We start from the raw sequence: 15939 nt of genomic DNA on the forward strand, positions 1-15939 counted from the left end.
TGGAAAAGATATAGTTCGAGTACATTAGATGGGTCGTTTTTTGTACAGTGTGTGCAGGAGGGTTTCCTGACACAGTTTGTTGACAGGCCAACAAGAGGCGAGGCCACGTTGGATTTGGTTTTGGGTAATGAACCAGGCCAGGTGTTGGATTTGGAGGTAGGAGAGCACTTTGGGGACAGTGACCACAATTCGGTGACGTTTACGTTAATGATGGAAAGGGATAAGTATACACCGCAGGGCAAGAGTTATAGCTGGGGGAAGGGCAATTATGATGCCATTAGACGTGACTTGGGGGGGGGATAAGGTGGAGAAGTAGGCTGCAAGTGTTGGGCACACTGGATAAGTGGAGCTTGTTCAAGGATCAGCTACTGCGTGTTCTTGATAAGTATGTACCGGTCAGGCAGGGAGGAAGGCGCCGAGCGAGGGAACCGTGGTTTACCAAAGAAGTGGAATCTCTTGTTAAGAGGAAGAAGGAGGCCTATGTGAAGATGAGGTGTGAAGTTTCAGTTGGGGCGATGGATAGATACAAGGTAGCGAGGAAGGATCTAAAGAGAGAGCTAAGAAGAGCAAGGAGGGGACATGAGAAGTATTTGGCAGGAAGGATCAAGGAAAACCCAAAAGCTTTCTATAGGTATGTCAGGAATAAGCGAATGACTAGGGAAAGAGTAGGACCAGTCAAGGACAGGGATGGGAAGTTGTGTGTGGAGTCTGAAGAGATAGGCGAGATACTAAATGAATATTTTTCGTCAGTATTCACTCAGGAAAAAGATAATGTTGTGGAGGAGAATGCTGAGCCCCAGGCTAATAGATTAGATGGCATTGAGGTACGTAGGGAAGAGGTGTTGGCAATTCTGGACAGGCTGAAAATAGATAAGTCCCCGGGACCTGATGGGATTTATCCTAGGATTCTCTGGGAGGCCAGGGAAGAGATTGCTGGACCTTTGGCTTTGATTTTTATGTCAACATTGGCTACAGGAATAGTGCCAGAGGACTGGAGGATAGCAAATGTGGTCCCTTTGTTCAAAAAGGGGAACAGAGACAACCCCGGCAACTATAGACCGGTGAGCCTCACGTCTGTAGTGGGTAAAGTCTTGGAGGGGATTATAAGAGACAAGATTTATAATCATCTAGATAGGAATAATATGATCAGGGATAGTCAGCATGGCTTTGTGAAGGGTAGGTCATGCCTCACAAACCTTATCGAGTTCTTTGAGAAGGTGACTGAACAGGTAGACGAGGGTAGAGCAGTTGATGTGGTGTATATGGATTTCAGCAAAGCGTTTGATAAGGTTCCCCACGGTAGGCTATTGCAGAAAATACGGAGGCTGGGGATTGAGGGTGATTTAGAGATGTGGATCAGAAATTGGCGAGCTGAAAGAAGACAGAGGGTGGTGGTTGATGGGAAATGTTCAGAATGGAGTTCAGTCACAAGTGGAGTACCACAAGGATCTGTTCTGGGGCCGTTGCTGTTTGTCATTTTTATCAATGACCTAGAGGAAGGCGCAGAAGGGTGGGTGAGTAAATTTGCAGACGATACTAAAGTCGGTGGTGTTGTCGATAGTGTGGAAGGATGTAGCAGGTTACAGAGGGATATAGATAAGCTGCAGAGCTGGGCTGAGAGGTGGCAAATGGAGTTTAATGTAGAGAAGTGTGAGGTGATTCACTTTGGAAGGAATAACAGGAATGCGGAATCTTTGGCTAATGGTAAAGTTCTTGAAAGTGTGGATGAGCAGAGGGATCTAGGTGTCCATGTACATAGATCCCTGAAAGTTGCCACCCAGGTTGATAGGGTTGTGAAGAAGGCCTATGGAGTGTTGGCCTTTATTGGTAGAGGGATTGAGTTCCGGAGTCAGGAGGTCATGTTGCAGCTGTACAGAACTCTGGTACGGCCGCATTTGGAGTATTGCGTACAGTTCTGGTCACCGCATTATAGGAAGGACGTGGAGGCTTTGGAGCGGGTGCAGAGGAGATTTACCAGGATGTTGCCTGGTATGGAGGGAAAATCTTATGAGGAAAGGCTGATGGACTTGAGGTTGTTTTCGTTGGAGAGAAGAAGGTTAAGAGGAGACTTAATAGAGGCATACAAAATGATCAGGGGGTTGGATAGGGTGGACAGTGAGAGCCTTCTCCCGCGGATGGAAATAGCTGGCACGAGGGGACATAGCTTTAAACTGAGGGGCAATAGATATCGGACAGAGGTCAGAGGTAGGTTCTTTACGCAAAGAGTAGTGAGGCCGTGGAATGCCCTACCTGCTACAGTCGTGAACTCGCCAACATTGAGGGCATTTAAAAGTTTATTGGATAAACATATAGATGATAATGGCATAGTGTAGGTTAGATGGCTTTTGTTTCGGTGCAACATCGTGGGCCGAAGGGCCTGTACTGCGCTGTATTGTTCTATGTTCTATGTTCTATAGTCACCCTTAATCTACACAGCCCTCCCCGCCCCCCCCCCCCAACTAATGTTCGATGTTATCCAGTTCTTGAAAGTGCATAATAAATAGTGCCCATAACTTGTAGAACCCCTCCGAGCTTCCCCTCAGTTCGAACTTAACCTTCTCAAGGGTCAAGTATTCCAACAGGTCCCCCCGCCACGCCAGGGCACTGGGTGGAGAGGCTGCTCTCCATCCCAGCAGGAGATCCGCCTTAGGGCGATCAACGAGGCGAAGGCTATGATATCTGCCTCCGCTCCCGTTTCCAACCTTGGCTGGTCCGACACCCCGAATATAGCCTCCTGGGGACCCGGGTCCAGTTTCACATGCACCACCTTGGAAATTACCCGCAACACCTCCTTCCAGTACTCCCCTAGCTTTGGACAGGACCAAACATATGAACGTGATTCGCAGCCCCCACCCCCCCCCCCCCCCCCCCCGCAACGCTCACACACATCTTCTAGTCCTTAAAAAAAAATCGGCTCATCCTCGCCCTCGTGAGGTGCGCCCTATATACCACGTTCAGTTGTATCAGCCCCAACCTCGCACATGAGGTGGAGGCATTCACTCTCCGGAGCACCTCACACCAGACCCCCTCCTCTCCCAGCTCTTCCTCCCACTTTGCTTTGATCCCTTCCAGTGGTGCCTTATCCTCTTCCAAAATAGCTCCGTACACCACTGACACTGCCCCCTTCTCCAGTCCCCTTGTCGTCAACACCTCCTCCAGCAATGTGGAGGCCGGTTCCTCTGGGAAGCTCTGTATCTCCTTCCTGGCAAAATCCCGAACCTGCATGTACCTAAACACTTCTCCCTGCTCTAGCCTATACTTCGCTTCCAGCTCCCTCAATCCTGCAAACCGACCCCGAAGAAACAAATCTTTTAGCGTCTTAATCCCCTTTCCCCCATTCTGACCTACTTAGAATCAACCCCTCTGACCCAGCTCCGCACTTTCTCCACATTCGCCGCCCAGTAGTAGTACAACAGGTTCGGGAGACCCAAACCCCCTGCCTGCCTTCCCCTCTGTAGTAGCACCTTTCTCACTCTGGCCACCTTCCCTCCCCATATGAATGAGGTAATCCTTCGCTCAATCTCCCTGAAAAAAGACTTTGGCAGGAAAATCGGTAGGCATTGAAAAATAAACAGGAATCGCGGCAACACATTCATTTTAACCGCCTGTACCCGACCTGCCAGTGACAGAGGAAGGCCGTCCCACCTTGCCAGATCGGCTTTCACTCTCCCCACCAAACTAGTGATGTTGTACCTGCGAAGCCTCCCCCACTCCCGGGCAACCTGCACCCCCAGATACCTAAAATGAGTCCCTGCTCTACGGAATGGCAGCCCCCCCCACCCCTGCCCCCACCCCCGGCCGAGACACCACAAAATACTCACTCTTGTCCAGGTTCAACCTGTACCCCGAAAAAGATCCAAATACCCGCAGTAGCTCCAATATTCCTCCTATCGACGCACTCGGTTCCGACACATACAGCAGCAAGTCGTCGGCATATAAGGACACCCTATCCCCCCCGCACTATTCCTTTCCATGCTCACGAACTTCTCAATGCGATGGCCAACGGCTCAATCGCAAGTGCAAACAGCAGGGGGGGACATAGGACATCCCTGTCTCGTCCCACGGTGGAGAGAAAAGTATCTCGAACTGATATTATTTGTGCGGACACTCGCCTTCGGCTCCTTATATAATAGCTTTACCCAGTTCACAAACCTTGGTCCAATCCCAAACCGCTCCAGCACTGCCATCAGGTACCCCCATTCTACCCGATCAAACGCCTTCTCGGCATCCAATGCCACAACTACCTCTGTTTCCTTTCTTTCCGCCGGTGCCATAACAACGTTCAAAACCCTCCTAATGTTTGAAAACAGCTGCCTCCCTTTCACGAACCCCGTCTGATCCTCCCCTAACACCTTCGGGAGGCACTCCTCCAGCCTACCCGCCAGTACCTTCGTCAACACTTTTACGTCCATATTCAGAAGTGATATGGGCCGATACGACCCACACTCCGTCGGATCCTTATCCTTTTTTAGCAACAGGGAAATCGATGCCTGCCCCAAGGTTTGCGGCAACACCCCCTTCCCTATCGCCTCCTCAAACATGCCCACCATCAGGGGTGCCAACCTATCCTTAAATTTTTTATAATATTCCACCGGAAACCCATCCGGCCCTGCCACCTTCCCCGACTACATCCTCCCAATCACATCCTTTATCTCCTGCTCCACTATTGCTCCTTCTAATGTAGCCCTGTCCCCCTCCCCTCGCCTCGGGTACTCCAACCCATTTAGAAATTCCTGCATCTCACATTCTCCCCCGGGTGGCTCTGACTTGTACAACCTCTCAAAAAACTCCTCAAAAACCTTGTTAATCAGCACTGGAGCCACCACCAACTACCCTGCCCTATCCTTCACCTGAAGAATTTCTCTTGCCGCTGCCTCCCTCCGGAGCTGACCTGACCTTATCTCCATGTTCATAAACTGCACCCCTTGCCTCGTCTCAGTTGGCGCACCGCCTTCCTGGTGGACAGTCGGTCGAAGCTCGCCTGTAGTTCCTTCCTCTTTTCCAGCTTCGCCGGGACCCATCCTCTGCATACCTCCTATCTACCTCCAACATCTCATCTATTACCCTCTGCCGCTCCAACCTCTCCTCTTTATCCACCCTGGCCTTAAACAAAATTACCTCACCTCTCACCACCGCCTTTAGAGCCTCCCAGACGACTGCCTTCGACACCTCACCCGTACAATTGAAACCTACATATTCCTTAATTACCTTTTCAATTTTCTCACAGAACACTTGGTTCCCCAAAAGCCCAACATCCAGTTTCCACCCCGGTCTCTGCGCTGCCCCCTTCTCCAGCACCATATCCACCCAATGTTGAGCGTGATCTGACACTGCAATTACAGAGTATTCCGATCCCTTGACTCTAGCCAACAAAGCCTTCCCCACCACAAAAAAGTCGATCCGCGAGTATACCTTATGGACGGCTGAGAAAAACGAGTACTCCCGTTCCCTTGGGTGCAGGAACCTCCAAGGGTCCACCCCTCCCATTTCCACCATTAGCCCAGCCAGCGCCTTCGCCCCCCCTGATGGGACTAGCGAGCGCGGCCGTGATCTGTCCAACCTTGGCTCCTGCACCAAGTTCCAGCCCCCCCCCCCCCCGCAACAATCAGCTCATGCGTGTCCAAGTTGGGAATAGCCCCAAACACCTTCCTCGCGAATCCTACATCGTCCCAATTGGGACCGTATACACTTAACAGCGCCACTAATCTCCCCTCCAGCGCCCCTGCCACAATCACATATCTACCCCCCTGATCTGCCACCACCTTCTCCATCTGGAAGCCTACCCTTTTGCTGACCAGCACTGCTACCCCTCGAGCCCTTCCATCAAATCCGGAGTGAAACACTTGGCTAACCCAGCCCTTTATAAGTCTCACCTGGTCCTTCACCCTCAAGTGAGTCTCCTGCAGCATTGCTACATCGGCTTTCAAACTTTTAAGATGTGCAAGCACCCTTGACCTCTTCACCGGAACTCCTAGCCCTCTCACGTTCCACGTGACTATCCTTACTGGGGGTCTCTCACCCCCCCCCCCCCCCCCACCTTTCTTATCCACCATCACCATACCACCGGGCTCTGCCCCATAAGCCTGACCCGCCCCTGTCCATTGTTAACATCGAACCCCTTCCCCCCTCCCAAGAACCCCCCCTACAAAAACATCCCTCAACATCCATCCCTCCATCCCCTCTTGCTCGCCTCATAGGCCCATTGAAACCTGCTATCCAGGCTCCAACATCCGCAGTCCTCCTCTCACCTCACCCCGTTCACTAACTGACTTTAGTTAGCTAGCGCGGGTGGCTCCCCCCGCCAAGACCTCTCGCCCCCTTCCACCCAGTCCCAGAGAAAGAAACACCAAAACAAACCCAATAATCCAACCCCTACAATTCACTAACATAACATTTAACCGTCGCAACACAGAACGCCATTAACTTGAACTCTGTAACAATGCAAAGAGAAGTAAATTTCAATACAAATCAGTAAAAAGAAAGTTGTAACATTTGTACATTTTCCAGCCGCTCAAACACAGTCCACAGTCTCTCTTCCAGTTCCGCTCTTCACGTCTGTCCCAAGCCTTCTGCCCTCACGAACGCCTCAGCCACCTCCGCTGTCTCAAAATAAAAGTCTTTTGCGTTATATGTTACTCTCAACTTTGCTGGGTACACCACACCAAATCGCACCCCCTTGTACAAAGCCGCCTTCACTCACCCAAACGCCGCTCGTCTTTTTGCCAACCCCACCGTCAAGTCCTGGTAGATCCGAACCGCAGTACCACCCCACAGCACCTCACGCTCCTGCTTCGCCCAGCTTAATACCTTCTCCGTCATGGAAGCAGATAATTACTGCCCTTGGCGGCTCGTTCACTTTGGGTTTCGGCCTGAATGACCGATGAGCTCGGTCTAGCTCGTACAGGGTGGGGCTCTCACCCTCCCCCATCAGCTCTGCCAACTTCTTAGCGAAGTATTGCATTGGCCTTGGGCCCTCTGTCCCTTCGGGCAAGCCCACAATTCTCAAATTGTGCCGTCTTGAGCGGTTTTCGAAGTCTTCCAGCTTTGCTCGGAGTCCTCTGTTAACCTCCACCACCCTCCGCAGCTCGTCCCCCATCGAGGTGACCTGGTCGCTTGGTCGTGTCACGGCCTCCTCCACCTCCTTCATCTTCTTGCCCTGCTCTCTCACCTCGGCCGATGCCTTTGCCACCTCCACCCTCATAGGGCCAATTGCCTCCTCCACCAATGACCTCAACACGACCGCCGTCTCTTTCCTCAAGGCCTCCATGTGCCTCACAAACTGTTTTTCCAGCTCCATCGCCATCACCTCTGTCATCTTCTCCACCGTAAGTAGTGCGGCCCCGCCTTGCAGTTCGGCATCCGCCATCCTGTCAACACTTTTGCTCGTCTTCTCCTTCGGCGGCGAACCCGCGTTTCCTCCTTTCTTCGACGCTGCTCTTCGCATCCTTTAGCGGCTTATTGTTTTTAATCTTCTTTCTTTTCTCCTCTGTCCCCCTTCACCCTCCTGCCCTTCATCAATCTGACATTCTTTTTTTGAAAATAAAAAGGGGGGAAGTGAGAAAAAAAAAACTTGCACCAAACTTCCTTAAACCTTCTTTCTTTCTCCTCTGCATTCACCTTGGACCAGGCATCAACCTTCTTTTCTCTTCCTAGGTGGGAGCCATCCGACGTGGAGCACCCTCCCTACATAGTGCCCTGGCCTCGGGCCTGGCCCCTCGGCCTCCTCGTAGCTCCGCCCCCGCTGCTCTGACCTGCCGCGCCTCAACTCCCGCCGCCCGACACCCGCACGGGGTTCTTCACCGGTTTTAAAACCGGCCCCGCTGGCTGCTCGTGGCGGCCGCAAAGGCCGACGATAGTCGGGGAGTGCGTGAGGACTCTGGGATTTGCCCGAAATCGCCGCGAATCACGGCCACCGGCGGGAGCTCTTGTTGTTGCGGCCGCCCTGCTCGCCCACGCCACCGGAAATCGGTCTCGCAGTATCTTTTTAAAAAAAATATATTTTATTAAAGTTTTCAAACACAATTTTTTCCCTTACAAATCAAAAAAAAATAAAAATACAAGTAACATGATAACTACAATATAACATTGTGTAACTAACATGGTAAACTAACCAAATAACACAAAGTAATACTCCCCCCGTCCCCTCTCCCCCTCCAAAAACCCAAACAATTTACCCCTCCTCCCTCCCTCCCCCCCCCCCCCCCCCCCCGCCCCCTCTCCCCCTGGGTTGCTGCTGCTGGTCATCTATCTTCCCTCTAACGTTCCGCTAGGTAGTCGAGGAACGGTTGCCACCGCCTGGTGAACCCTTGAGCCGATCCTCTCAGCGCAAACTTCATCTGCTCCAGTTTTATGAACCCCGCCATATCGTTTATCCAGGCCTCCAGCCCGGGGGGTTTCGCTTCCTTCCACATGAGTAAAATCCTACGCCGGGCTACTAGGGACGCAAAGGCCACGACATCGGCCTCTTTCACCTCCTGCACTCCCGGCGCATCCGCAACTCCAAATAAAGCTAACCCCCAGCCTGGTTTGACCCGGACCTTCACCACCTTCGAGATCACTCCCGTCACTCCCCTCCAATACCCCTCCAGTGCCGGACACAACCAAAACATATGTGTATGGTTCGCCGGGCTTCCTCCGCACCTCTCACACTTGTCCTCCACCCCGAAGAACCTGCTCAACCTTGCTCCCGTTATGTGTGCTCTATGCAGCACCTTAAATTGGATCAGGCTAAGCCTGGCACACGAGGAAGAGGAATTTACCCTGCTTAGGGCATCAGCCCACAATCCCTCCTCAATCTCCTCCCCGAGCTCTTCTTCCCATTTTCCCTTCAGTTCGCCCACCAACTCCTCCCCCTCATCTCCCGGTATATCTCTAACACTTTGCCCTCCCCGACCCACACCCCCGAAAGCACTCTATCCTGGATCCCCTGTGTCGGGAGCAGCGGAAATTCCCTCACCTGTTGTCTTGTGAACGCCCTCACCTGCATATACCTAAAGAAATTTCCCCGGGGCAGCTTATACTTTTCCTCAAGCGCTCCCAAGCTCGCAAACGTCCCGTCTATAAATAAATCTCCCACTCTCCTGATTCCTACCTGGTGCCAGCTCTGGAATCCTCCATCCAGCCTCCCTGGGGCAAACCTATGGTTGTTCCTGATCGGGGACCACACCGAAGCTCCCAGCACACCCCTCTGTCGCCTCCATTGCCCCCAGACACTTAATGTTGCCGCCATCACTGGGTTTGTGGTAAATTTTTTTGGCGAGACCGGTAGTGGCGCCATCACCAGCGCTTTTAAACTCGTCCCTTTACAGGACTTCATCTCCAATCTTTTCCACGCCGCTCCCTCTCCCTCTATCATCCATTTACGAATCATCGCCACATTGGCAGCCCAGTAGTAGTCGCCCAAATTCGGCAACGCCAGTCCCCCTCTGTCTCTACTACGTTGTAGGAACCCCCTCCTTACCCTCGGGACCTTCCCTGCCCACACGAAGCTCGTGATGCTCCTATCTATTTTTAAAAAAAAGGCCTTAGTGATCAGTATAGGGAGACATTGGAACACAAATAGGAACCTCGGGAGGACCATCATCTTAATTGCCTGCACTCTGCCCGCCAGTGTCAGCAGCTGCATGTCCACCTTTTGAAATCCTCTTCCATTTGTTCCACCAGTCGTGTCAGATTAAGTCTGTGTAAGGTTCCCCAGCTCCTGGCGGTCTCGCAGTATCTTATAAGTTTCAATAAGATCTCCTCTCATCCTTCTAAACTTCAACGAGTACAGACCCAGAGCCCGCAAATGTTCCTCATACGACAAGTTCTTCATTCCAGGGATCATTCTTGTGAACCACCTCTAGACCTTTTTCAAGGCCAGCACATCCTTTCTTAGATACGGTGTCCAAAACTGCTCACAATACTCCAAATGGGGTCTGACCAGAGCCTTATACAGCCTCAGAAGTACATCCCTGGCATTATCAGAGTTAAAAAGCCAATGCGCAGAGTGGACAGGGGCAAATCCCTAATCCATCTCCTTGCCTGCTCCAAAAACCAATTCAAATTGAATCCAATTCATGGCCCCCATAAAAGAAACATACCAGATCCATCTCACGCTCGATCTTAGCCAAAAGGCCGAGAAGCGAACAGCCTTGCAGACTCTTGCCCTTCCCTTTTTCAGCTATGTCTCTCTGGCCTTGCTGATTCCCAGGCTCTGCTCATATCTTAGTCCTCGGGGTCTGTTCTTCAGTGGATCCCGACTTCTGGCTTCTGCTGCTGAACTCTCATGGGCTCCATTTGATGGCAGAAATTGTTTGGTGCAGGCAGTCAGGATGTCAGCAGCTACTTGCACCAGCCAACCTCTACCACTAGATGGAGATTGGACAATCTAAAAGTATTGCTGAGGTGAGAACGGTAAATATTGTTAGTTTAATTGTATTGTATATTATATTTCTTTTATATTTAGTGATGTACTTCATTTTGGAAGTAATTTCAGCTAGGAATGCACAGTTCTGTGCATGTGTGGTTCAGTATTTCAACTTGTATATTGGGCGGAGTTCTCCATCCTGCCGCACCAGTTTTCCGTCTCGCCAGCCGGCCAATGGGGTTTCCCATTATGGGCCGCCCCATGCAGTCGGGAAATCCCTGGGCATGGGTGCGTTGCGATTGTCCCGATAAAGGTGACAATGACGAAGACATCAGTCGAGGTGTGGGAGCAAGAAGAGAAGTTAAAGGAGACGGAGGAGATACTGTTGGAACACAGTGACCCGACGACCCAGCCCCCGTTATCTTTCCTCCTGCTGGACTCACAGCAACACTCGCCGGCGGATTTTCGCTCACCCCATCCTTTCCAAGACCCTTCTTCTGGGACTTCAACATTCCACCAACACCCTTATGAATTCCCACACCAGCTCTCCAAAAATTACCCCTGAGATCGGGCATAAAAGTAAAAAATCAAAGACTCTAGCAGGAGCCACCTAATGTACGGTCGCCATCTACATGTCGACACCATGTCCGGCCTGTGACAATATTTATGTTGTATGGTGAATGAAGGGTTAACAATTTAATGTGAATGCATCCAACCACTAGATGGTGATCAAGAGCATACACGTGGTTCACGTGATACCCTTGATTCGGGGAGTAGGTGATTAGGTGGGATAGAGAGTAGTCCTGTTTTCAGAAGCTCTGTAGATAGAATCATATATTTTGTAATAGTGATATCTTAGTGAGTTATTCAAATTTCTTTTGTGTAGTGGTAATACATTTCCTTTGTTCCTGATGTTCTTTGTGAGACACTACACTGCGAAGCCATCCTCATCCACAAAGCAAAGAACATCACACAGCCTTTGGTGGGTTTTGCTGAAAACTATCTCCAGTCCAATGAATTGGAATGTGGAATATATAGAAATGCAAATTGGGTAGCAATCTTTAGCTGTAATCTCAAGTCAGCTTTAGTCTGTGTTTTAAAAAGTTTGTTTTCTAAAAGTTCATTCAGGTTTTCACCTGGTGAATCGAAAATTGTTATTTGACATAAAACACAGCGTCATGACAGTGTGTAATACATAAAATTGATTTGATCAGAGTATACCTGTAAAACTAAAATTTTAACATGAAAGATAGTTTAGATTTTTATGAGTTATTTAGATTGAACGTAATTCTGACTGTCTTTATTTTTACCTAATGTGCATTTGGTGGCAGTTTTGGCAAACATTTGACAAAATGTCTCCACATAATTTCAGGTACAAGAGACTAAAGCTAGTAGCAGATGCAGTTACTGCTTGGGGGTATTCGGAAAAAAGTGTTTCACTCACAAAATCTATTTTGCCGAGCCTGACAGAAGCAAATTCTCTAAAAGGTACAGTTTTTTATTATCTTACTTTAAGATGTGGTTTAATTTCAATCTTAAATTAGATTTGAAAATTCTTGATGTATGTACCATCAATAAATGTATAGAGATAAAATTCTGCTTTGGGCACAATCAGGAAATTGGGTAAAACTTGCACTCAACACTGTGTTAGGTTACATTTCAAGGGTAGAATTCTAAATGCCAAGTGGGAGTAGGTTCAGGTTCGGGTCGGCAGCAGGTTAAATCCTTGCAGTGCACCGTGGTGGCCAGAGAAGGCAGCGGCAAAAGCTTCGACAGAGGCTCGGGGTGGCGACCCATGTGCAGGGGCCCGGCCATACCCTAAGGACCTGGCCCCCCAGCCGGGGAGGCCAGTGACGACCCAAGGTGTACGTCAACGCTGGTCTGTCGAGCAGATGTCGAACAGCTTGTGCCGCAGGAAGGTCTGCCTCAACAAAGAGACGGTGCAGCACCTTGCCTTGTCCTTCCGGACTTGGCACCATGTGAAGGATACCCGCTCCCGGTGGCCATCAATATCACCGCAGTCCTGACCTTTTATGCCTCAGGATTAGTCCAGAGCTCGAGCGGGGACTTGTGTAGTACATCCCAACCTACATTCCACATGTGCATCTGTGAAGTCATGGATGCCCTGTTTGCCCAGGCACTGACTAAATAAACTTTGACCTGGACCAAGCCCATCAGGATGACCCGGCCGCAGGATTCTCTGTCATTTGGATGCCCCAGGTCCAGGAGGTAATAGATGGCATTCATGTTGCCTAGCGCGCACTGGCAGCCTGGGAGCGTCCTTCATTAACAGGAAGGAATTTCACTCCCTTAACGTCCAATTCATGTACAATGACCAACTCAAGATCATGCACGTGTGTGCACGCTTCCCTGTTAAATCCTCAGTTTCTTTACCCGTCAGTCTGGCCTCAATAAAAGTCGAGATGGATTTGCAGGTACAGCATTAGTTATTTTATTCAGCTTGCAAGCTTTCTCAGTTCACAGCAGTACAGAACGCCTCTTGCTCTCTGTACCCCCGGAATCAAGTGAAGCTATCAGACAAAGCGCTCTGTACTGATGCATTCAAATGGCATCAAGTTTCACATACTCGACGCCCATAGGTCATCCTATGTCCCTCCTGACCTGTTTGATCTATTCTGATTGGCTCACTTCCAATCCCTTCCTCTGTCCCCTATTACTCAGCATCACTCTGGTGGACACACCTCTTCCTGCTTTTCCATGCGGTCTGAAATCCTTTGTCTGTGAACTAACCAGAATTAAAACTGGCCTATCTTCTACATTACATTAACTAATATCTCTAAAGTAACTATTTTATATCACATTCGTCATTCCCTCCTTTTATCATTCCATGATAACCGGACTATCCAATCCATAGCTACGGTTCCTCATCTAAAAAGATCCGTCGCTGCATTTCCAATTCCTGGCTTAGCCCCCCCTCATCTGCTTCACCCTCATGGATTTTAACAGTTAAGTTTTTAGGGGCGTTGATCTGGTCCAGTGCACCCCGCATTCTACCCATCACACATTTAAGGATGGCCAGGCCCACAAAGATGCAGCCGATAGCCACCACTAAATACATGGCCATATTTATCAACCAGTCCTTCCAACTCCCAAATCCCCAATTACCCCAAGAGCCAGGATCCTGCATTCCGTCCAGGTGATCCCATATGTGATCCATAAATTTAGTGATGTTAGCGGTCAAGTCTTGAACTCCCATGATACACTTGCCCTGCACTATGGCGCATACCCCACCCTCACGGGCCAGAAGATAGTCAAGAGCATACCGGTTCTGCATTGCAAACAACCGTAGCTGAGACAATTCCTTGGTTATTGCCCCGAGGGCTCCCAAGGTTTCGTTTCCCAAGATGGTAAGGCCACAAATAAAATAATTCCTATCACTGACAGCCAAGGAATCCCCCACACCTCCCAGTGTCAATACGCTCAGAATCCCCCACCCGGCTGAGTGGCCCCGGTTGGGTGCAAGAACCTGAGGTTTTTTCCAGTTCTCGCAAAATTCAGCAGAGACTGCCCGGCGTGCTAACTGATTATGCAGCTTCCACGCCGAAGGGCAGGGGACTGTGGTAGGGACTAGAGTCCCTATAGCAATTCAGCGGGGAAATGGGGGTGACAAAACGTTGGTTGCTGTACCATTAAATAAAAAGTAGTATCCTTGCTCCGTGTGCAGGCTAGCATCACAATCAGTATATCGGTTGCGTAAGGACCCCCCAGTAGCCCAGTTTAGCCAGCTTTGAAACGCCCATTCGGGCCGCCTAGCAATGCGGAAAGCCCTAGTCCCAACAGTGATATGAGAGACATTCGCCCAGCCACAAAGGAGCTGGAGGCCGGCGTTCAATGGAACGCAAGTGGTGTTGTAACAAACGAATTGGCTAGACGCCTGGGTGATATGGCACCTCCTGTCCGTACAGGTGGGGAACAGACATGTTATATTCGTGTCCACCTCTACCAGCAAACAGCCGTATCCTTCACTGCTGAAACAATTCTCGTACGACCGGGAATCCCTATTGGGAGTGAAGTGGCTAGGTATGTACGCCCTCCACCGTCGCAGCCTATCATACTGTGAATGGGAATTATACCGAGGAAGGGGAAGGCAAATAACCGGTGGTGCTGAACCCGGATCGTAAGGAAGAGTGACTTGCTCGGGCAGTGGCTCGGAATGCTGACAATGAACCACCGTTTGGGGAGTGCCCCAAAGCGGTGAAACAGAAAATAACCTAGACACCGCTGCGGGGTTCGGGTAGCAGACGACCCGTCCCTGGCCATACAAGCGGTGGTAAATCTGGTAGAAGAGATTCATACTACCCGGGTTTTCCTCAGTTTGGCCTTTAACTAACTTAAGTGTATCTCCCGGTAACCTACGTTCTAGCTGTACTTCCCTTCTCATACGCCCCGTCCTCTCTTTAGTCCCTTTCACTTTCTCATAGCCTCTTCCTACGCTCTTCTGACGGCCTGATGTTACCTTTATTGCACCAATCTTAACACATCCGAAATCGAATTTACATGTATTCCAAAAACAAGGCAATGTCCATATAATATTCCCTTCCCATCGCCGGGACCGGTGCAATTGCTTCATGAGTCCTGCATTCTCCTTAACTTTGACGACCTTCCATGAGTCGATACCATGTCCTCGTATATGGGGGCAGCGAAGAACATCACCTTTGCATAGGTGATGTATCCTTGTAGATTGGTTGGGGTTACAAATATATATAATATTCCCCTTTTCCATGTCCGTCGCCAATAACACTCCAAGCGAAGTGAGGCCAAATATCACACAGACGGTGCGTAGCCACTCCATCATGCTCCACACCTGTAAAATAGCACGGGGAATGATTTCCCGCATCAAGACTTTAACCACAGTAGCAGCTTTATTATCGATAGTCGGATACGCCTCGACCCATCTGCTGAATACATCCACAATGACCAAAACATATTTATAACATTGACACCTTTCCAACTCAATGTAATCCATTTGGAGCGTCTCAAAGGGACCACTGGGCAACGGGGTTTGCCCCATCCCACAAGGGATACCTTTTCCGGTGTTATATTGCTGACAAATCAAACACCGATTACTGATACTTTGGGCCAACCCCTGCATTTTAGGGTGCCACCAAGTGTCCAGCAACAAATCACTAGTCCCTCGAGCCCCACAATGAGTTGCAAAGTGTACACATTCAATGACCCATAAAGCCAGTACATCAGACATACAAGTCTGATGTGCTGGCGTGGTCCATAAAGAGGAAACAGAATCATATGTACAACCTAACCGTTTCCACATTTGTTTATCACTCTCAGGAGCGTCCTCCTGTAACCTTATGATGTCTTGGATGGTTGGCATTGACTTGTCAGAAGCAGACATATTTATAGTAGATCGTTTAGTCTGACTTAACATCTTAGGCACCATCACTTGCTGAATTTGCGCGGCTGTTCGCGCTGCACAATCTGCTCGTTCATTACCAACGTCAACTGGGGTCCTACCATTCGTGAGGGCAGCGCATTTAATAAAGGAAATCTGCGCGGGCATAAGGAGGGCCTGCAGTAAGTCATTAACTAAACCCCGGTTGGATATTTCTGTG

General features: G+C 49.9%; 1 protein-coding gene across 2 annotated transcripts in view; it reads left to right on the forward strand.

The window, feature by feature from the left end:
* LOC140424276 (clathrin heavy chain linker domain-containing protein 1-like) overlaps positions 1-15939 on the forward strand; it is a 208731-nt gene that overhangs the window by 52895 nt on the left and 139897 nt on the right. For both annotated transcript variants that reach the window (XM_072507852.1, XM_072507853.1), the window contains exon 5: positions 11721-11836. In XM_072507852.1, the coding sequence (XP_072363953.1) occupies positions 11721-11836 (116 nt within the window). The remainder of the gene's footprint in view (positions 1-11720; positions 11837-15939) is intronic.

The sequence above is a fragment of the Scyliorhinus torazame genome, chromosome 1 (genome assembly GCF_047496885.1).
Source record: "Scyliorhinus torazame isolate Kashiwa2021f chromosome 1, sScyTor2.1, whole genome shotgun sequence".
Lineage (NCBI taxonomy): Eukaryota > Metazoa > Chordata > Chondrichthyes > Carcharhiniformes > Scyliorhinidae > Scyliorhinus > Scyliorhinus torazame.